General features: G+C 43.3%; 1 protein-coding gene across 2 annotated transcripts in view; it reads right to left on the bottom strand.

Annotated features, from left to right (window-relative positions):
- Window positions 1-10263: 10263 nt before the first annotated feature.
- The window catches only part of LOC147122627 (uncharacterized), a 191627-nt gene continuing 178334 nt past the window's right edge, over window positions 10264-23556 (bottom strand). For both annotated transcript variants that reach the window (XM_086007983.1, XM_086007975.1), the window contains 2 exons: window positions 20071-20192; window positions 10264-12701 (listed from right to left, as the gene is read on the bottom strand). In XM_086007983.1, the coding sequence (XP_085864109.1) occupies window positions 20076-20192 (117 nt within the window). In that variant the 3' untranslated portion in view covers window positions 10264-12701; window positions 20071-20075. The remainder of the gene's footprint in view (window positions 12702-20070; window positions 20193-23556) is intronic.

Raw genomic sequence — 23556 nt, forward strand, 5'->3', positions numbered from 1 at the left:
GCTACAACCCCCGAGGGAACGGCCAGGTGGAAAGAGAGAACGCGACTGTCTGGAAGGCCGTCATCTTAGCCTTAAAGTCTAAGGGCCTCCCAACCTCCCGCTGGCAGGAAGTCCTCCCGACAGCGCTGCATTCCATCCGGTCACTACTTTGCACTGCCGTTAACGCCACCCCCCATGAACGAATGTTTGTTTTCCCCAGGAAGTCGACTACGGGAACCACTCTACCAACCTGGCTGACCTCTCCGGGGCCCGTCCTGCTGCGAAAGCACGTGATGGCCCATAAAACGGACCCCCTGGTCGAGATGGTGAACCTCCTGCACGCCAACCCCCAGTACGCCTACGTGGCTTACCCAGACGGGCGGGAGGATACTGTCTCCTTACGAGACCTCGCACCCTCGGGCACTCCGGAGACACCACCTTTACCCCCCCCCACCACCCCCCCAATTCCAGCCCAGGTAGACGGCATGCCGGAACCCCACGAGCCTTCGCCGACCACGCAGACACCAGCATTAACACCGGATAATGCAACACCGCCGCTGCGACGATCGGAGAGGCTTACGAGGCCTCCGGACAGACTGACATACCAGAACTGGTAGTACACTTCACCCCGCCGGACTCAAATCTAAAGAAGGGGTGAATGTGGTAAACCACTTTTATCGTTCACTATCGTTACACTATAGTTATCACTGTTATATTGTTCTCACTGTTCTCACTGTTGTATCACTATACGAGGTCGCCTCTTGTCACACTGTTATACCTGGGCTGACCATCACTGACTCCGCCCATGGCTCCACCTACCTGCCCAGGTATAAAGGTAGTCGACTGGCTGGTATTCCTCCTTGCTGGATCCGATCACCCATGAGGGTGGGCTCTGTTATTTAGTCAATAAAAACCTATAGTTACTTTCCTAACTCGTCGCTTTTCATTGGACGAATTGATAGGTATATCAACCTGTCCCTTCCGCGTGTTGGAAGCAGGGGACAAAACCTTCACGGTAGATGTCAGTGGTAAACCGGACCACATTTCAGTCGACCGCTTAAAGCCAGCACATTTGGACCTCGACCGCCCCGTCGAGACAGCACAACCGCCGAGATGGGGTCAGCCACCCGTTGTCGTTACGGCAGACCAAGTGCGACCGCCCGCCAGACCGCCAGCCGCCTCTGCCTCGAGAGTACAGGAGTCATTCTGACAGGCTTGTCAGACCCCCTCACCATTTGACTTTGTCCGTTAAAGCGAATTCTGGGGGGGCGCATGTGGCAGAACCACTGAATGACTCTGGCTAACTGTATATAATTCTCTTTAACGAGGTTCTAACACCAGCCTACACCTGTACCATTGTGTTAGGCATTACTGTGTTTTGTCTATAGAGTTTGCATGTACGGGGTGTGGCCCCTTTAAGAGCACGGGAAAACGCGGGCAAACGCGATGACGTCACGTCGCAAACCACGGGACTGCCCAGGCAGTCCTCGTGGCATCTCCGTTGAGTAAAGACCTGTTTAATCGTTCTCTGGTGTCGATCTCAGTTATTCGTAGGAATTCGTTAATTCCTACAAGGTGTTGCTTAACATGGAACACAGAGTTCAACTCATTAATAGCCGTTTCAGTATTAGATTTTTAAAACGTTAATTTGTGGTAAAACCACAGCCTAATAACCTATGTATGACTGACATATGCTTACATACATTTCTGTTTCTGAATGTAAATTGGTTATGCAGTTTACAAAGCAGTAAGAAAAGTTGTGGAAAGTAAATGCAAATTTAATTCCATAGGAATCACAACCACAAATCATCCCAAAATGTATTTAACTTAAAATAACAACAGAAAACGCTGGAAATACTCAGCAGGCCAGGCAGCATCCATGGAGAGAGAAACAGAGTTAACGTTTCAGGTCTGGGACCCTTCATCGGAACTGGAAAAAGCTGGAGGTGTAACAGATATTAAGCAGGTGCAGAGACAGGGGGGGATGAAGGAACACACTGTGCTTTTGTAAGAGGCAGGAAAGATAAAATGTTGCAAATGGGAATGGCAAAATCATACAGCATGAAAAATGGGGGATGGGGTTATACAGTAGTTTGAAACTCAATGTTGAGGCCAGAAGGCTTTAAAGTGCCTAATCAAAAGATGAGGTGCTGTTCCTCGAGCTTACGTTGAGCTACATTGGAACAATGTAATAGGCCGAGGACAGAGAGATCAGAGTGGGAGTGAAGTGGTGAATTAAAGTGACAGGCGACCGAAAGCTCAGGGTCACCCTTACGGACTGAACATAGAAACATAGGAGCAGGAGTAGGCCATTCGGCCCCTCGAGCCTGCTCCGCCATTCAATGAGATCATGGCTGATCATCCAAATTCAGTACCCTGTTCCTGCCTTCTCCCCATATCCCTTGATCCCTTTAGCCTTAAGAAATATATCCAACTCCTTCTTGAATATATTTAATGAATTGGCCTCTACTGCCTTCTTTGGTAGAGAATTCCATAGGTTCACCACTGTCTGGGTGAAGAAATTCCTCCTCATCTCTGTCCTAAATGGCTTACCCCTTATCCTTAGACTGTGACCCCTGGTTCTGGACTCCCCGACCATCGGGAACATCCTTCCAGCATCTAGTCTGTCTAGTCCTGTTAGAATTTTATATGTTTCGATGAGATCCCCTCTCATTCTTCTAAACTCCAGCGAGTACAAGCCCAATCGACTCAATCTCTCCTCATACGTCATTCCTGCCATCCCAGGTATCAGCCTGGTGAATCTTCGCTGCACTCCTTCCATGGCAAGAACATCCTTGTTCCACAAAGCGTTCGCCCAATTTACGTTTGGTCTCCCCAATGTAGAGGAGACCGCAGCGAATACAGTATACTAAATTGCAAGAAGTACAAGTAAATCGCTGTTTCACCTGGAAGGGGTGTTTGGGGCCCTGGACAGTGGGAAGGGAGGAGGTAAAAGGGCATGTGTTGCATCTCCTGCGCTTGCACAGGAAGGTGCTAGGCGAAGGGGAAGGGCTGTTAGGGGTGATTGAGGAGTGGACCAGGGTGTCGCGGAGGGAGCGGTCCCTTCAGAATGCTGAAAGTGGAGGTGAGGGGAAGATGCGTTTGGTGGTGGGATCACGTTGGAGGTGGCGGAAATGGCGGAGGATGATCCGTTGAATGTGGAGGCTGGTGAGGTGAAAGGTGAGGACAAGGGGAACCCTATCATGGTTCTGGGAGGGAGGGGAAGGGGTGAGAGCAGAAGTGCGGGAAAAGGAACGGACACGGTCAAGGGCCATGTCAACCACAGTAGAGGGTGATCCTTGGTTGAGGAAAAAGGAAGACATGTCAGAAGCACTGGTATGGAAGGTGGCATCGTCAGAACAGACGCGGCGGAGATGGAGAAACTGGGAGAATGGAATAGAGTCCTTACAGGAAGTGGGGTGGGAGGAAGTGTAGTCCAGGTAGCTGTGGGAGTCAGTGGATGGAGAAACTGGGAGAATGGAATAATGGCCCAGAAATTCGGGTCGGGAGCTTCCCGCGGGTGCAAGCCCCCGACCAGCACTTACCTAGCGCGCCGGCCGTTGAGCTGTGGGCCCGCGTGGGATTCTGACCCTGGGCCTCCTCCAACTGCCGGCGCGCAGTGCTTGCGTATTCCAGGGCGCAGTTAGTTCGATGCATCCCCTGGGATCACGTGGGCCATGGAGAGCCAATGGTAGCAGGGAATGCTTCATTCATAAGTTTGACAGGAAGAGCTGTCAAACCTATAAATACTATAAGCCCCAAAACATCACTGAAACTTCAAATAATTTTTTTTTTTTAAATCAGATTTTTAAAATAACTATAAATTACATGAAATAACTCTTTTAAACAATAATTTAAATTTTTGAAAAAATTAATTACATTTTCTAACAGGGCTAAAAAATAAACTTACCTTTCTTTAAAGTATTTAAAAATGTTTTAATTTTAATTAATTCACCACTTACCGTGTTAAAAGCAGGCCTTGCGCCTGCTTTTTAAAAGTGTAACTACTGGAGACTTACCCTCCCGGAAAAACTTAGGAAAAAAACGTAAGTTCGAGGCACATGCGCTGCCTCTCCGGCGCACGCGTTCCACCTCTCAACCCCTTCTTTCAGGGGAATGGAAGTGCCGGTTTCCCGCCCATGCGCAGTGCATGCACAAAACCGGCACTTTTGTTGGGCCGATGCGTGAGTACCCAGTGTGTACTCACGCGTTGGGACCCGAATTTCTGGGCCATTATGTATTTAACCTACTTATGCTCTGAGAAATAACAATTAAGCTTTGACCCCCAACCATCAACAAAAATCCAGAACTGTAGTAATACCGAAATAAAGTGAATTTTGACTATAGAAGCACAGGAACGGGAGTAAGCTATTCAGCCCCTCAAGCCTGTTCTACCATTTAAATAGATCATGGCTGATCCGTACCTCAACTCCATTTTCCCTGCCTTTATTCCATATTCCTTGATGCCCTTATCAAACAAAAATCTATCCCTCTCATGGCATCAAACAATTCATTGTTTTACCACAGGTCCCATTGTAAATTAAATTAATTTCTGGTCTTAACTGGAGAATTACTTTGTTGCTCTACACGGCTGTAACGTTTTGCATCTGATATTATGTGGTTTATGTGCCCTGTCAGCTGCTATGTGTCCTTGTCATTATACATCACCAAATGTAGCAAGTAGGTGCAATAGTTTCCATCATATTGGTTAATCAGGCACAGAAACCCTCACTGTTTAATTACTATTTTGCCGTAAACATTTTTCCTTAGAATGGATTGGTAACATTGTTATAGGGTTCAGCTTTTGAAACCCATGATGCATATTAACCATTGTTCAAGTAAGTTCGGATGCTGCAATATTTAAACTGTACGATATTTGCATTTGATTTAGTCTGTGCAGAATAAAGCTACTTTGTTTAGTCTATTCTTAGATAAATGATAAAACAACAGGGAACAATGCAAAAATTGCATTGCATGTCCTCTTTAAACAAATGGTGTAAGGTTAATCAATAGAGAATAAAAGATTCTCTGAGGTAATCGAAACAGCTAATCCCAACCCATGACTTATTGGTAATTCATTACTTTCTAGTTTAGGCCTGTGAACTTAATTATTTCCTATTAAGAAGATTTTTGAAATGGCAGCTACATTTAACACCTTGCATTTTTGGTGTAACTGTTAACACCAAGTGTTGGGTCCCTGATTTGCGCATGGACCCAACACCTAGCGGCGAGAAGAGGATTATAGCCACTTACCTGGCTGTTAACAGGTACTTGATACTTGTCAACAGGCTCTTTTTCAATTTTGTCGCTTCTGCCTCGGGTTCCCCGATGTCCGGACACCACGCCAGGTAAGTGTGGTGTGTTGTGAGTCTGCTGTAATGTTTCTGCATTGATGACAGCTGCAGAAGTGGTGTGAAGGATCCAATGGTGCACTGGTGAGTTTCAGAGGTAAGGAAATGTTGGGGAAATAATTTTTAATGCATTTACACTTTTCTACAGGTAACAAGCTTTGAATTGGCTGTCTAGTCCCACCTCATTGGGAGAATCTCTCTCACCAGTGACAGATCGCTTCTGCAACCTTACCTGCAGCTGCCATCTGTTCTAGCCTAAGGAGGGAGTCACTGGAGAGTCTGGGTGCAAGAGCTCACGTTTGTACAGTGATTGTCAGTGTTTGCAGCACCTCAATGCTGTCAAACACTGAGAAATGAGCTGTCAAAGAAAAATTGTGTGTGGTCCCTTTAAGAAAACCGGCAGATGATGTGTCATCAAATGACATCATCTGACCGGCTTCTTCTTAATTGGCCAGCAAGCCCATAGGGTGGGCTTAACAAGGCCAATCGATGTAAAATCACGTCCGTTGGCTGGATGCAGTTGGGTGCAGGACTGGAACTCGGAAACCAGCTGAGCCGCTCCCAAGCTGCATCCATTTACAAAATCGCGGCCTCTGTGTGAGAGATAGCAATGGTGCTGAACTCATTGGTGTTGTGTAACCTGCTCCCCATTCTAGTTATTATTGTGCTTTGTTATTTTGAGTCCTGTGATGCTTCTCTAGGACCTGACTTTCTGGTGAAGGTAATTGGAAAACAATCAATTGCATATTTCTATTTTGTAACCACATGGCAGCCATGCAAAATAAATCACAAGAAAAAGAGGACTATTGAGTAGTTTTGCTGACTATCTGTTCAAAATAAGTGTCACATGTTTACCACCTGAAACTAGAATCAAGGAAGACAAGGACGGCCATTGTAGTCATCTAAGCTCATTCATCCAAAAATACCCTATTGTCCTCCTATCATGGCCTTCAACTGCTTTTCACCTCCACCACTCTACCAGAAGTAAACATTCTACAGATTTTAAGGATTAATGCTGGGTAAATATTTTTTATGCTTACAGTACTTAGAGGTGAAAATTAGACATAATTTCCCATTTTGGGCACTAATGTCAGCAACAACTACTCCTATGTCCCATATAGCACAGCCTAATGAAAAGAAAGCTCTGTATCAACAATTAGGCAATAATCCCTTAACTGGAATCTTGAGAGAGCACCTATTACTGCACTTGTGTGCCATTTTATTTCCTTAACAAACTATCATTATTAGTGTGATTGTTAAATTTGAGCTGAATTTTACTGCACTACTTTAGCGTTGTGGGTATATGCCCACTAGCAATTGGGTTAAGACTTTCCAAACTCATTTCACATAGGACCTACATAAGATCTACAGCACATAAACAGGGCATGTGGCCTAATTAGTCAATGCCAGTGTTTATATTCTACACGAGCCTCCTCCCACTCTAATTACCTCTTCCCACCTTGCCCTCAGGTCCCTCTATTCCCTTCTCCCTCATGTATGTATCAAGCCAACATTAAATGCATCAATGCTCTCTGCTTCAACCACACCATGTGGCAGTGAGTTCCACATTCTCAACGCTGTCTGTGTTAATAAATTCCTCCTAAATTCTTATTTGATCTGTTAGTGGCTATTTTATATTTATGCCCACTTGTTCTGGGCTCACCCACAAGTTTAAACTGTTTCTCCACATCCACCTTATCGAACCAACTTCATAATTTTAAAGACCTCAATCTGGTCTCCTATTAGAGTTCTCATTTCCAAAGAAAAGTGCCCCATCCTGATCAAACTTTTCTGATAGTTGCATCCTCTCAATTTTGATAGCAATCCTTTCCAGTGCTTCAATATCTTTTTGTAGTATGGAGACTAGAAGTGCAAACAGTACTCGATGTGTGGTCTAACCAAGGTTCTATATAGATTTAACATTACCTAGAATCATAGAATCTTACAGCACAGAAGGAGACTATATGGCCCATTGTGCCTGTGCCAGCTATTTGAAAGAACTATCCAAATAGTCCCATTTCCCTGCTCTATCAACATAGCCCTGCAAAACTTTCCTTTCAAAGTATATATCCAATTCGTAAAATGTCATAACTTGCTGCGTAAATAAACTTCTCCTTCCCTTCCCGTGTAAGCGCAGGAGATGCAACACCTGCCCTTTTACCTCCTCCCTTCCCACTGTCCAGGGCCCCAAACGCTCCTTCCAGGCGAAACAGCGATTTACTTGTACTTGTAATTTAATATACTGTATTCGCTGCTCACGATGCAGTCTCCTCTGCACTGGGGAGACCAAACGCAAATTGGGTGACCGCTGAGTATTTCCAGCATCTCTCCCAGGTTCTTTTGCTAATTATCTTATATCTGTGTCCTCTGGTTATCGACCCTCCTGCCAGTGGAAACATTATGTGACCTCCCTGTTTTTATATTCTACTCCTCTAGAAATAAACCCCAGTACTTTGCACTCTTTATGATCTTATCAACATGTGTTGCTACTTTTAGAGATTTATGTACCTATATTCCCAGATCGCTCTGCTCTTCTATCCCATTTAGTTTCTTAACTTCCACGGAATAAGTGGCTTCATTATTCCTCCTACCAAAATGAACCAGCTCACACTTCGCCACATTGAATTTCATTTCCCATTTATCTGCATGTTATGTCTTCCTGTATTCTGATACAGTCCTCATTATTAGCTATACTGCCCAAATTTATATCAAAATTTGACACCAGACCTTCAATTTCTGAGTCCTAATCATCTATGCATATGGTGAACAACAGTGGTCCCAGCACGGATCCCAATGGAACACCACTTCCCGAGAAACATATATCCGGTTTTCTATTTTGTAGCCATCTTTCAATCATTCTGCTACATGACTCCTAATGAATTTTTAAAATCACATTTGGTGTGTTAGCATCTAGCACATTTAGATCCAATAAAGAACAGTTCAGGGACAAGTTAGTTTTCTCTCTGCTAAAATACACCTCAATGCCTACTTTAGGTGACTGTGACATTTATAATGTTCCACACCAGCTGCCTTTGCAGCCTCCGAGTGTGACTGACAACATAGTGCCAAACCTGAATCACCACCAACACCACTTTCCTTTCCCACTGCACCTTCCCATGTAAGCGCAGGAGATGCCACACCTGCCCTTTTACCTCCTCCTTTCCCACTATCCAGGGCCCCAAACACTCCTTCCAGGTGAAACAGTGATTTACTTGTACTTCTTGTAATTTAGTATACTGTATTTGCTGCTCACGCTGCAGTCTCCTCTACACTGGGGAGACCAAAGGCAAATTGGGTGACCGTTTTGCGTTACACCTCCATTCAGTCCGCAAGCGTGACCCTGAGCTTCCAGTCGCCTGTCACTTTAATTCTCTGCTCTACTCCCACTCTGACCTCTCAGTCCTCGGCCTATTACATTGTTCCAATGAAGCTCAACATAAGCTCGAGGAACAGAACCTCATCTTTCGATTAGGCACTTTACAGCCTTCTGGACTCAACATCGAGTTCAACAATTTCAGACCCTGACCTCTGCCCTTATTTTTTTCACATGGCAGCTGTTGATGATTCTGCCATTCCCACTTACACCTCATCTGGACTCATCTTTTGTTTCTTAACTTGTCCCATTACCATCTCCTTTTGCTGTGCACCATCATCCCTTTTGTCTTTTAATCTTTCCGGCCTTCCATCCTATCACAGACCTTCCCTTTTGTTCTTTCCTCCCCTCCCCCTTTCCCTGCCCCTGCATTTGCTTAAAAATCTGTTACATCTCTAACTTTTTCCAGTTCTGATGAATGGTCATCAACCTTAAACAATGGCCCAGAAATTTGGGTCGGAGGCTTCCCGCGGGTGCAAGCCCCCGACCTGCACTTACCTTGCGCGCCGGCCGTTGAGCTGTGGGCCCCCGTGGAATTCCGATCCTAGGCCTGCTCCAACTGCTGGCGCACAGTGCTTGCATATCCCAGGGGCGCAGTTAGTTCGATGCGTCCCCTGGGATCACGTGGGCCATGGAGAGCCAATGGTAGCAGGGAAATGCCCATTCATAAAATTGACAGGAAGAGCTGTCAAAACCATAAATACTATAAGCCCCAAAACATCACTAAAACCTCAAATAAATTATAAAAAGCATCACATTTTTTAAATAAACTATAAATTACATGAAATAACTATTTTAAACAATAATTTACATTTTTGAAAAAAATAATTTTATTTTCTAACCGGGCTAAAAATAAACTTACCTTACTTTAAAGTATTTAAAAATAATAAACCTGTGGAAAAAATGCTTTAATTTTAATTAATTCACCACTTACCTTGTAAAAAGCAGGCCTTGCGACTGCTTTTTATATGTGTAACTTCTGGAGACTTACCCTCCTGGGAAAACCTGCAAAAAAAACCTAAGTTCGATGCGCACGCGCAGCCTCTCCTGCGCACGCGTTCGACCTCTGAACCCCTTTGCTCAGGGGAACGGAAGTGCTGGTTTCCCATGCATGCACAGTGCATGCAGGAAACCGGCACTTCCATTGGGCCTACGGGTGAGTACCCCGTGCGTACTCACCCGTGGAGACCCGAATTTCTGGGCCATTAACTCTGTTTCTCTCTTCACAGATGCTGTTGGACCTGCTGAGAATTTCCAGTATTCTCTGTTTTTATTTCAGATTTCCAGCATCTGCAGTATTTTGCTTTTGTATTGGTGCCAAACCATGTGCTTTGAATTTGCATCTACTAGTGACTGGATTAAGATTACCCAGATTCATTGGGCTCCTCAGTGAAGGCTAAATTTGGCCACACCTATATACATACACACACTCACATTTATATTAAAAAAACACGGCTGTGTTAACTTTAATTGCCTTTTGAACACTGGAGATACTAGAAAGCAAAACAATATTCACATCCAAAACTGAGTGGGGGGAAAAAAAAACACTCATAACTAAAATAACTTTTTAGTTTCATTTTAATACAAAATGCATACATTATACAATATACAAATGTATAGAAATCATTTACATGTTACCAGCTTATAAAAATAACCTTACAATTTTATTAACAAGTAAATCAACAGGATTTTAAGTAATTTTTAGTGTTATTTAATAAACATTTTATAAACGCGTGATGTACAACCATTTAAGAAACATTGGTGACTACAATACATGTATTCAGTAATCTGTACATTAGAAATCTGATGACATTTTTCTTATGCTTCTATTTTTAATAAAATGCATATCTAAACTCTACTCCATTTTTTTTGCAAGGCCCTTGTGTACTAAGGAAAAAAATCTCAAGACCAAGTCATATGAAGAAACCATAACACAGCCCTATAAAGAGTTTGGCTTGGACAGACAAAACCCAAACATTTTTGGCTTTTGCATAAACCTAGTATTATGATGTTTTGATTCCTCTCCGCCTCTGTAAGGCACTGAAGGATTTGCAATGTGTAAAAACAAAATGAAAATCCGTTTACTATGCACTGTGTGTGTGTGTATACATATGTTTTTTTGCCATACTGGAAAAGAAAGTAAAGACATGGAGATTGTTCCACATCCGCTGGTTTTATGTAAATGGATTAAAGTTTAGATTTGCTGTTTGTCACAAGGCCACAGTACAATATCAACAACTCATGCACTGCAGTTTTCTATTAACAAACATTACAAGGGTTCGGAGGAAAGGGAGTGCAAAGGAACACCTTCATTTGACCTATTTCCTCATTTGAGCAGAATCACTATGTCTCATGCAAAAAAAAAATACTGATTACTGTTTTTGGATTATCCACATTCTTTGCCAATCAGTAAAAGCTCATCATTACTGACAAATTGTATTGTGAAATTAAATTGTTTCCATCTACTTCACTAGTGATTAAATAGTACAGAGTATAACTTTGCATTGACATTAATCATGTTTCAATCATGGTGGTTCAATGGGAAACATGTTGGTTGTGGAAAAGTCTGGCATATAAACTATTATAAGTCTGTTAATGTTTCAATACAGTTAGCAAGTACCATCATAGGAGCCTAAGTAAACCAAGGAACTTGGGGATTATATTTAATATCAAAAATTTCCAAAGTCTAATAATTTACACATTTTGCTGTGGGTGTGTCAGAGAACCCTAAAGAATGATTTAATAGTATTTTTAGGTAAGTGATTCACGCCACAGGAAGAGCTGTCATTACTGGAGGTTGTTTTCCATCAAATACAAGGATTGTTAAATACAGCAGCAATCAAGGAATTACCCTTTTTATGACCAATTGTCAATGGTTTTCGAAGGGATTTTCTTGCAAGCACAACTTTAGGAAGAGAAGTCTCACTTTTGTAAATTATCTCAAAGCTGTTAGTGCAGATTTATTTCTTTAAAAAAAAATTCAAAAGTACTTATTTCTTATTCAGGTGCAATAGACAATTAAAAGTGCAAACAAGTAGTCTTATAGTGTACACACAATATACAAATATGGAACAAACAATGAGTAAGCACTATTGCCTCCTGAATAAAGTCCTGAGATACACTTCAAAAGAAGTGAAATGTTAAACAAATTTGTTTTGATAACTGTGCTTAAAAAAACGTTTTTTTTAAAAAAAGGCTCTTGACCAAATCGCACACAAGCGCCACCAGGAAAGCTGCACACTACACTGATCCTTCATCTCCTGCACACGTACAAGTTTGTTGCACACAACACACATGTACTAACAGAAGTTGCGTTTATACACGAAGAAACAGGTTGTGTGAATGAATTCAATAGGAGGTCCTTCCCTTTGTTGTCTGTCCAAGGCATTGATCATCAACCAAAATGTGTTTAATTATGTAATATTCACAAATATAAACCAAATTTTAAAACTTATTTTATTTTAGAATGAGTGAATAAGGAAAGTTGTATGCTGAGCTTTGTTATTTCTAAGAAAATAAATGTGCTGTTCTTTATCTGTTTTCAGAAGCAGAACAGTGGCACTGCAATATTTTTCTGTTAAGGATTACGATGCAGATTTGTTCCATTTTATTTGATAATTAGTTACCTTACTAAGTCAGAGATTTTTTCTGTGCTAAAAAAGATGAAAAGTGCGCAAGGACATTTGACACAAAAGACCAAGTGCAAAGATCTGGGATTTTGGCAAGGAATACAAAACAGGAACAAGGGGGAGGTAGTATGAGAATTAAATACATATACCTGGCAACAAATTAAAGGCAAAGATTAATACAAGGCTGCGGCTTTGTTGGAATTTAGCACCGAATGGGAGTGGAGAAGAAACTTCATTCAGCAGAGACTCCCAGCCTGTACTCACAGGCTGCAGCAATTCATAGAAGATTTACCAGAGAAGTGTCTTTGACAAATAGCGGTGCGCATTTAGATCTTCCAGACAACAACTGCAATCTTTTAAACGTCATATCTGCAAACATTTTCAGAAACAAAAAGTAAATACGATTTAATAATGGAGTTACAACATGCAATAACTTTACCATTTTTACATAGAACTATTATTGTTTGTGCATGTATAGTGCTAAACTGAGCACTTGCTATGGATTTAGTGTCAGTGTGATCAGGGCTATATAACAGATAAACAATGCCACCTCGCCTTTCAGAGCAACTACACCATAAATCGGCATAAAGTAGTGTTAGCTTCGTAAATGTTTTACCAATTGATTGCACGCCAAGATAATGCATAATCAGCTACTGACGATGTTAGCCTTTGGAATTTAGCAAACTACTTGCTGAGTTAGTTTAAACGTTACGAGATGTATACATAGAAGGTAGTTGTCAATTTTAATGCTATCAGCTTCTTTGTCAGCTACTTCAGATGATTTTAACAGGAATTACAGTCCATGCTGATCAGTGAGAAACTATATCCTTCTGTATTTGTTCCAAGGACTCTATTCTAACACCACACAATATAGAAGTGAAGAAAGCATTTTGTGCAGTAATCTGCTATCACCAGAGCTGTTACAGTGTCAGCTATCTTTTGTCCTTACAATTAGCTGGATGGCCCAGATTTTGCTGTAGCTGGGCATCTAATGGTGTCTGCCATTAGTTAGTCTTGCCCTTGTACATTTAGGTTTTTACATTTTTTGCATAGCAAGTTGCTGTAAGTGCGAGCTGATAACAGTGCAGCGAGGGAAACAGGGTATCTGGGACCTGAGTGAACAGGACAAGCAACTGTGTATCTCCTTAACCAATCAGATTGGAGGATTGTGAGATCAACAGCGCAAGGACGGAGAAGGAAGTGTAAGTTAGAGTGGGTGAATTCAATGTCAAATCAGGTACAGAAAGAGAAATAGAGAGAGGGAAAGAAAGATTGGATTGAGAGAGGAAAAAAAGAAACAGAGGAAAAGTTAAAAAAAATTAGATTTAATATTTTGAAAATCTCCAACAACAATTAGAATCATAGAAAGTTACAGCATGGAAGGAGGCCATTTCAGCCCACCGTGTCCGCGCCGGCCAACAAAGAGCTATCCAGCCTAATCCCACTTCCCAGCTCTTGGTCCGTAGCCCTGCAGGTTACAGCATCCCAAGTGCACATCCAAGTACTTTTTAAATGTAGTTAGGGTTTCTGCCTCTACCACTCTTTCAGGCAGTGAGTTCCAGACCCCCACAACCCTCTGGGTGAAGAAATTTCCCCTCAAATCCCCTCTAAACCTTCCCCCAATTACTTTAAATCTGTGCCCCCTGGTTTTTGGCCCCTCTGCTAAGGGAAATTGATCCTTTCAATCCGCCTTATCTAGGCCCCTCATAATTTTATACATCTCAATAAGGTCTCCCCTCAGCCTCCTCTGTTCCAAGGAAAACAAACCCAGCCTATCCAGTCTTTCCTCATAGCTAAGATTCTCTACTCCCGGCAACATCCTTGTAAATCTCCTCTGTACCCCCTCTAGTGCAGTCACATCTTTCCTGTAGTGTGACCAGTCTGCTATACGGAACCTTATCAAAAGCCTTGCCAAAGTCCATATACACTTCATCGAATGCATTACCCTCATCTACCCTCCTTGTTACCTCCTCAAAAAATTCAATCAAGTTTGTCAGACACGATACTCCCTTAACAATTGATTAACCTGTGTCTTTCTAAATGAAGATTTATCCTGTCCTTCAGAATTCTTTCCAATAATTTTCCCACTACCGAGGTTAGGCTGACTGGCCTGTAATTACTCGGTCTATCCTTTTCTCCCTTTTTAAACAAGGGTACCACATTAGCAGTCCTCCAGCCCTCCGGCACCACACCTGAAGCCAGAGAGGATTGTAAAATGATGGTCAGGGCCTCTGCTATTTCCTCTTTTGCTTCGCTTAACAGTCTGGGATACATTTCATCCGGGCTTGGGGATTTATCCACTTTTAAAGCTGCTAAACCCCTTAATACTTCCTCTCTCACTATGTTTATTTCATCTAATATTTCACGCTCCTCCTCCCTGATAGCAATGTCTGCTTCGCTCCTCTCCTTTGTGAAAACAGACGCAAAGTATTCATTAAGAACCCTACCGATGCCTTCCCACACAGATTACCCTCATGATCTCTAATAGGCCCTACCCTTTCTTTAGTTATCCTCTTACTCTTAATATATTTATAATAAAATATCTTTGGGTTTTCCTTGATTTTACTTGCCAAGAATTTTTCATGCTCTCTCTTTGCTTTCCCAATATCCTTTTTAATTGCACCCCTGCACTTTCTGTACTCCTCTAAAGATTCTGGAGTATTTAGCCCTCGGTATCTGTCATACGCCTCCCTTTTTTTCTTTATCCTACCCTGTATGTCCCATGACATCCAGGGGGGCCTAGATTTGTTAATTTATTAATAGCTGAAGGAATGAGACTATACACTTGCAATAGTTAATTTTTTTTAGTGCCAGAGGGGTTGATTGGCAGTATTTAACAATTATCATGTCATGAAAAGGTTAGCTGGAAATGACAAGACTTAACTTTCTGGGTCGAGTTTAGTTTGTACCCACCACACAAATACAGCAACTTCACTCTATTCAATGCATTTCAATGGTGAGGCAGACATTGAAATGCCAGTTTTGTTATGCTAATAGCGGAGTGGCACAACTCAGACAGCAACCTTTGGGTATTGGCATTTAACCCTGCATCTTCCCCTCGCCTGAAGGTGCTGTATCATTTACACATAAATAACGATGAGCACAATTAGTCTCATCGTTATTTTGACAGTAAAATCTGGCCCATTGGTGTTTCACTCATTCTAGCCAGGCTACGCTCTACAGACAACAGCAATCCAATGCCTCTGAGATTTGTAGCATCACTGCATGTGTGCTGGGATGTAGATGCTGTGGAACACACAGGGGCCGATCTGCACTTGCTACGCCTTGCGTTAACAGGGCTATAACAACCTCAAAATGGGGTGGCAGCCTTATCAGTAGTGTTATGCCCCATTAACACTGAGGATGTAGCCAATGCCACTTTGAAAGGGGCCTACCGTTGGGCACACAAAACAGGTGGTAGGTCCTGTTTCGTATGCAACTTGGGATTCTAGGACCCCGATTGCCATTTTAGGTTGGAACTGGTCAAACGTACAACCTGCACGCCCTGACCAGTTCCATGGACGATAGAGCTGAAGAGGCCCAGCTAAGCTTTGGCACCCTGCAGTTTGCCACCCTGATGTAAATGAGGCCAGGCCCTCAAAACCGCGGCTGCCTCTGGCCGCAGGTACAGGAGAACCGCCAGCGTGCTCCGTTGGTCACTCGCCCAAAAATCAAAGTCGACCCCCTTGTGTGCATGTGCTTGTACACACACAAATGCATTTCAGGTTTGGAGAAAACTATTGGCTTTAGACACATTGGCCTAGGTTTTCCTTCCCTCTTGATTGGAGTGCATCATCTGCAGGGCGCGACTTCAGTCCACGTATGAGATGCCCCACTGAACACACCCACATTTCTGGCCTTGCGGTATTAATATAACCCCCCCAGGTTTTGCCCTGGTGACCCCCTCCACCAACCTTTGGATCCCTAGGTTAAACAGGCAGCTCCTGCCACCAGCGTTCAGAGTGCAAATGGCATTTCTCATTTGCATGTCGTTAGCATGCAGGTTCAGTTGTCTTGGAGCAGACTGTCGACGGGAAAGCAGCATGGGTGTGGGGACACAGAAGAACATGTGCCCTTGTTGTTTCTGTCTCCACCCACCCCAATCCACTGAAATAGTACATCTGTTTTCAGTGTACGTTTACCAGCCCATAAGAGTCTGACTGATGCCACTAAGTAGATATCACAAGATAATTACAGATGAAGACAACCGTCCAGTCCACCTTAGTTCATCTGTCCAGAATGACCCTAAAGTGCCCCATTCCAACATCCAATTGGCTTTTGGCTGCACTACTGTATCCAGGAGTCCATGCCATACATTTTTTACATTTTGTGTGATGAAGAAACCTCCCGCTATCCATCCTAAATTTGCCTTTTAATAGTTTGAACCAGTAACCCCTTGTCCTACTCTCACAATTTAACTTAAAGTAATTTAACGGATTTACCTTTTCCATATGGTTTACAATCTTGAATACCTCATTAAGATCACCTCCAGATGTCTTCTTTCAAGGCTGAAAAGCACATGTTTCTCCAGTCTATCCTCCAAACCTAAACCTCTTGGGGATCAGCCTTGTAGCTTTTCTTTGCACCACCTCCAATAATCAAATATCTCCTGTGTCTCAGTGACCAGAACTGGATACAATACTCAAGATATGTTCTGACCAGAGCATGTACAGTTTGAAATAACAACAGAAAATGCTGGAAAAACTCAGCAGGTCAGGCAACATCCGTGGAGAGAAATTTGAGTTGACGTTTCGGGTCGAACCCTTCTTCAAAACTGGAAAGAAAAGAAAATAGATCGAAGGCAGGGCTGCGATCGGACAAAAGAAGTGAAAGAAACAAAAGAGCTAGACGAGATGGTAATAGGCTGAGATTAGGTGTAAAGTGTACTGGCAGGGCAAGAGATTTCTCTCCACGGATGTTGCCTGACCTGCTGAGTTTTTCCAGCATTTTCTGCTGTTATTTCGGATTTCCAACATCTGCACTATTTTGCTATCGCTCATGTACAGTTTGATCTGGACTTCGCTGACTAGTATTCTACTGTTTTGGCTGGAAAGTTTAACTTTCTGTTAATTTTGTTGATTGTTGCTCTGCATTGGTTGTGCATTCTGAGTATCAAGTCTACGGATACTCTTGGGTCTTATGAGATGTGTACGCACACATAAGGGCCGTGCAAGTTCCGGGTTCAGGCATGCGAAGCGCATGCGCGAAAACCTGGAACTTGCGATCTGTCAATTTTCTTGACATCCTCCACATCCCCGGGAAAGGGGCATCGGGGCGGAGAGTTGGGCTATTTGCCCAACTTTTGCCCAGCGAATGCCCGTGAAATTCTTAAGAGTTTAAAAAGCATAATTTTTATCAATCATTTAAACATTAAAAAACCTGTACAATAAGGTAAGTTTATTTTTAGCTCCTTTAAAACATTTTAATTAATTTTAAATATGTAACGGTTTTTTTCAATTTATTTGATGTGTAGATGTATTTTTTGGGGTATTCCCATTCACACTTATGGGGTTTCGATACATACGGAATCTCCATAAGCATGAATGGGGATTCCCTTCTTCCATTTGTTGGACTGGCCCACGTGATCCCAGGGGCGCTTGTGAACCGCGTGCGCCCCTGGGATACGTGGACCACTACCCGCGGGTTCCCGGAGGGGCCCAGGACCGCGAGTCTAATGCACCTCTCGGATCACCAGGTATGTGGGCATTTTATTTGCGCATCGGAGGCATTTCCCCGCGGGAAGCCTCCGACCGCAAAGTCAGGGCCATTGGGTTTCTGAGTCCAAGTCATTGATGTAAATTAGAAACAGTAGTGATTCGAACACTGATTCCTGGGGCACCCCACCCAATACTTCCCCACACTCTGAAATTATTCCTTTAACAAGTACCTGTTGTTTTCTACCCTTCAGACAATTTCTTATCCATACCCAAGATTTACCCTTCAGGCAATCCCCACGGCATTGAGCTTAAGTAATAGCCTTTCATGTGGCACTTCGTCAAACACCTTCTGGAATGCTAGGTGCAGCGCAACATAGGACTTACCAAAGTTTACGTGAGATGTTACTTTCCCAAAGAAGTCAAGGAAGACTGCCTGACTAACTTCCTCTTTTGAATCCATACTGGCTTCTGTTAACTGAACTATTATTGTACAGATAATCCTTAAATGTACACCTGATAATAACTTACTTTACATGGGATTGAAGTAAGACTGCAGTTGCCTGTTTTTTATTTATTTATCTTTTTGAACATGGGCACCACATTAGCCTGTTTCTAATCTTGTGGAACCTCCCCAGTGTACAATGACTTCCTCATAATGTTTGTCAGTACCTCACACATCTCTTCCCCAAGCTACTTTAGCACTTAGGGATAATTACCATCTATCCCAGGAGATTTATTGTTTTTGAACCCTTTAAAATGCTTAAGATTTCCATCCAGTTTTGCCTGGATTAACTCTGTTTGGGTAGAGCATGTTACGCATATCGTCTGTTGTGAAAACTTGGAGGAAAGAGTCATTGAGAACGTTTACTGCCTTTTGCTTGTCCTCTGTTTCAAACCCATTTGCCTCTTTTATGGTACTCACCCCTTATTCAAATAACCTCTTACTGCTGAAGTAGTGAAGGATCTGCTTAATATTAGATTTTGCATCTATAGCTTTGCTTTTATCTAGGTCGTCATTTGCCCCTCAGATCGCTCTTTCGACATGTTTCTGCATATTCTATATTCCCCCCAGTGGAACTCTTCAAATATTTTCAATTTCCATTGTCTTTAGGCCCGGCCACAAATTCCGTTCCCAAGCCACCGACTCCATCCCTCTCCCTGGCAACTGTCTGAGGCTGAACCGCCTATTTCTGCCTCTGTAACATTGCCCGTCTCCGCCCCTGCCTCAGCTCATCTGCTGCTGAAACCCTCATCCATGCCTTTGTTACCTCTAGACTTGACTATTCCAACGCACTCCTGGCTGGCCTCCCACATTCTCCCCTATATAAACTTGAGGTCATCCAAAACTCGGTTGCCCGTGTCCTAACTCGCATCAATTCCCGTTCACCCATCTCCCGTGCTTGCTGACCTACATTGACTCCCGGTTAAGCAACACCTTGATTTCAAAATTCTCATCCTTGTTTACAAATCTCTCCATGGACTTGCCCCTCCCTATCTCTGTAATCTCCTTCAGCCCCACAACCTCCTGAGATATCTGCGCTCTTCAATTTCTGCCCTCTTGAGCATCCCGGATTATAATCGCTCAACCATCGGTGGCTGTACCTTCTATTGCCTAGGCCCGAAGCTCTGCAATTCCCTCCCTAAACCTCTCCGTCTCTCTACCTCTCTTTCCTCCTTTAAGATGCTCCTTAAAACCTACCTCTTTGACCAAGCTTTTGGTCACCTGCCCTAATTTCTTATGTGACTCGGTGTCGATTTTTTGTCTTATAACACTCCTGTGAAGCGCCTTGGGACGTTTGACTATGTTAAAGGCGCTATATAAATACAAGTTGTTGTTGCATCATGAGAAAACACTGTTGTACTGCTGAGAACTCATTTTGTGGGTCTCAGTGGAGGTGCCTGAACCAAATCACAGTGTAGTTTAGCTGCTTTACACCAACATTTTGTAATGAATTTGCTCTACTAGAGGTGAAAATTGCATGTGACAAATTGGAACATAAAAAAGTATTTGGCTAAATGTTTCAATCAAACAGTTATCACTTCATAACAACAAAAGATGGTGTGATTGAAAACAAACTTACCACATTCATACTCGTCTCATCAACAGTCGCCTGTTGTTTAATTTTTGTTTGTGGAGGTGTTCTGAGGAGCTGGAAATCTTGGGTATCCCATGATGTCCTGGAGGGGAACTCGCTGACCTTGTCTGGAAGAGAAAAAGGTCATCAGAAACCACATTGAGTAATTAACAATCGGGTGGAGCGGATCGATGCCTGTTGCAGAAGCCGCCCAATTATCACGCCACCGATTTCAATGGGAAATCAGGCAGGTTCTACAATCGGTAGGCGATCCGTCGGATTATCGCCCGGACGGTGAGACGAAAATGCTAGCCTGATGTATCTGCCTCCTATTCTCCATGCATCTCTCTCTGATTTCTTTCCCATCCAGACCACTCATTGTGCCTGTCTGGTTAGCTTCGTTTGTTATAGGCACCAGAAGTCAGTAATGCTCCCTCTTCCTGTGGCTCTCAGAGGCAGAAAGCCGGGAGGAATATTAGGAGACAATGGGTAAAGCACAAACAAATTTAAATGGGCACTGCAGTCAGTGAAATGGATGATCGATCGCATGTCAGTATGACATGACATGCCATGAACGAATAAAAATCAAGTAGATTTATATTACTTTATTATTGAAGACGCCAACATGTTTTCATTCTGTGAGGCTGCCTTCCCCTTTAAGCTACTGCAGGCATCCGACTCCCACTGATGCAGCTATTTCCTACTTGCCCATCCCCAAGGGTGAGCTTCTCCATGAAGCCCTTCAACCATTTCTGGGCTAAGGTAGGACGGTATCACAGTCACTCTCTGCCTTAGTAGGATTGTTCTGTTGCTAGCCTGCGGTCTATGCTTTCCTTTTTTTCCCTTCATCCGTTTCAGACGAGTATTTTCTGTTGGGGGAGGGGAAGCCCCGCGAGCATCTGTAAACAGACCAGCCCCACTAGAGCGGGTGTGTGTCAGGGGAACCGCTTTGTCCAACATCAATCCAACGTACCTGCTCCTCTGAAATAGTTGAGCACTGGCTCAGATGTACCATTCAAAATCCTTTGAACATACACGAAAACAAAGGACATTAAAAATGTATCTCTCAGAACTACATTGGGTGCTCAGCCATTCACACGATTCAAAACAGTGTTTGTCCACGTACTGTAAATATAGCTGCCACTTACAGTAAAGCTCAAAGACATCTTTCAATTTGTCTGAACCTGACTGAGGTATCGAGCTGGCCAAATTGAGTAGAACAATACCCAAGCAGAAAGGAGTCAGGAAATGTTTCTTGGAAATAAAAGGGGTAATTTTCTTTTTTTGGAGCTCTGGTGCAGAGCAGCGTATGTTGGGAGCAGAGAAGAATGCACCCATTTCTCAGACCACCTGATTTTCCGTTCATTAAACGAATGGACTGTAAATGGGGTATGTTGCGTAACAGGTGTATGATCCGCCACACCTGATCATTTAAATATGTGTTCATGACTTGCACTGCACTAAAAGTGTAGAAGTGCAGCAGTGGAAAATTTCCCCGATGTCTTTAAAGTGACCTTTTGCATACCAGGTCATAATCTGTGCTCTCTGCTGCTTGAGAAAACATGTAGCATATAAAGTGCAAAAATGTCCCGTCAGTGACAAGCAGGTCCTGTTGATACATTATTATCATTAATAAGAGATCAATCCACTTGGGGAACAGTTGGCTAATCTCAGCCGGGGACTGCGACACGAGACAAGGAGGAATTTACTGGTGCTGTTGCCTTTGATTTGGGGGCCATCACAGTCTTTGGGTGACTCTTGCTGCAAACTGCATCATTCACCTGATCTCCAGTGAAGGTGGTCGGGTCTTAGAGATATAGGAATTTAAAGGAGCAGAAAAGACCATTGCGGTCTATCTGACCAGTCCTGTGTCTAGGAAATATACCCATGGTACCTCGATTATATTTTTCTCCAGGTACTTACCCAACACTCTCTTGAATTTGCTGATACAATCAAGCCCACTGCCCCCCTTGGCAGTCCATTCCATGCATTGACCATTTTTGCCCTAAATGTTACTATTATTTTTGGAAGAATTATCATTTTTGTCAGAATTAAAAAATATATATATATACAGTAGCAACATTAGTGATAGTGCTGGCGAATGGAACAATTTCCCACTCAATAGGGAGTGATGGTACAGTTAACACCAATTAATATCATTAATTAATGGGTACATTGCTATGAGTGCATCAGCTTACTCCTCATGTATTTAAATCATTATGCTTTTTTCCTAGTAACAATGGACTGATAAATGGTCATATTTTCCTTCCCAAGGTGATATTCCAATTGACAAAATTCAACTATAATATAGCTCAGGGAAGGATTGTGAATGTCGGCAGCAATATCGACATTGTCCTGAATATCCAGCCTCCACCTCAGACCCAGGCTTTGTGGGTAATGCAGCTTGACTATAATGAAGAACAACAATTGTATGATGTCCCAGGGCATGAGAGAACAACGAACATCAATGCCTGAAGTATAGAACATTTTGGCACAAAGAAATGTGATGAATTTAGGAAATAAAGGGGGTGATTTTCCCCGGATACTTTAGGCACTATAGAGCTTCCGAGGTGGACAAGGTGGGGTCTTGAGCTGCAACGCCGGTTTAGCCTGGGCTTAGCGCAGGATGCCATCTTGGTAAAGGAGTTGAAGCGCGCGCTAAGAACGGCCACCTGGAGGATCGTTAAGGGGCTGATTGACAATGGCTGCACGGCATTTTGATGGCTAGCACTTCAATTAACGACATCTCCTAACAGTGACCATCTGAACAAGAATAAAGAAGTCACTGCTGAGGATTTCGAGCGCTACTTAAAGCTATGCTCAGCTTTCACTGTTCACTTGCTGCTGGAGTTTTGAAGAGCACTTTTGAGACACATCGGGAGATTTTCTGGGACACTTTGTCAAGACTTCACCAACACTCTGGCAACATTTATTCTGGAAATTCTCTGAGAACTTCACCTAAAGAGAATGAGTGCTGTGCTACTGTACCTTATTGGACACCTTATAGGAGTCACCAGGAGAAAGGGAGTGCTTGGTCATGGGCATCTTGCTAGGGGTCCCCCTTGGTCTGGAGGAGGAATGGGAGGAGGAAATGGGGCCAGGCAGAGCAGCACCAGCTGCTGCAGGAGAGAGGGACAGGAGGGCGAGGCGGGCTCCTTTCCCCCACTGCGGGCACAGGACATCCCTCCACCAGGACCGCCAGTGCCATGTCTGAGAACCTGTGGGCCCTCTCCCTTGGTCCCTGAGCCATCCTCAAATGTTACATTGTGTGTCAGCCAGCACACTCCACGCCTTCACTGGAAATGGGTGCATGGAGGCTATAGATGCAGCTCCACGGAAATTGCTTCTAAACAACGTCTGAGTGCTAAGCCTGCAGGTGGCTGTTTTAGCACCTTCAGGCACATTTAAATCATGGTCATCATTAATTAGCCCCAAAATTGTGGGCTAAAACCAGACTTTCAAACAGGTGTGTCTTATTAGCACTGCATCCAT

Source organism: Somniosus microcephalus, chromosome 2 (assembly GCF_052327205.1).
Source record: "Somniosus microcephalus isolate GS21.2 chromosome 2, FLI_Smic_1.0, whole genome shotgun sequence".
NCBI classification, from domain to species: domain Eukaryota; kingdom Metazoa; phylum Chordata; class Chondrichthyes; order Squaliformes; family Somniosidae; genus Somniosus; species Somniosus microcephalus.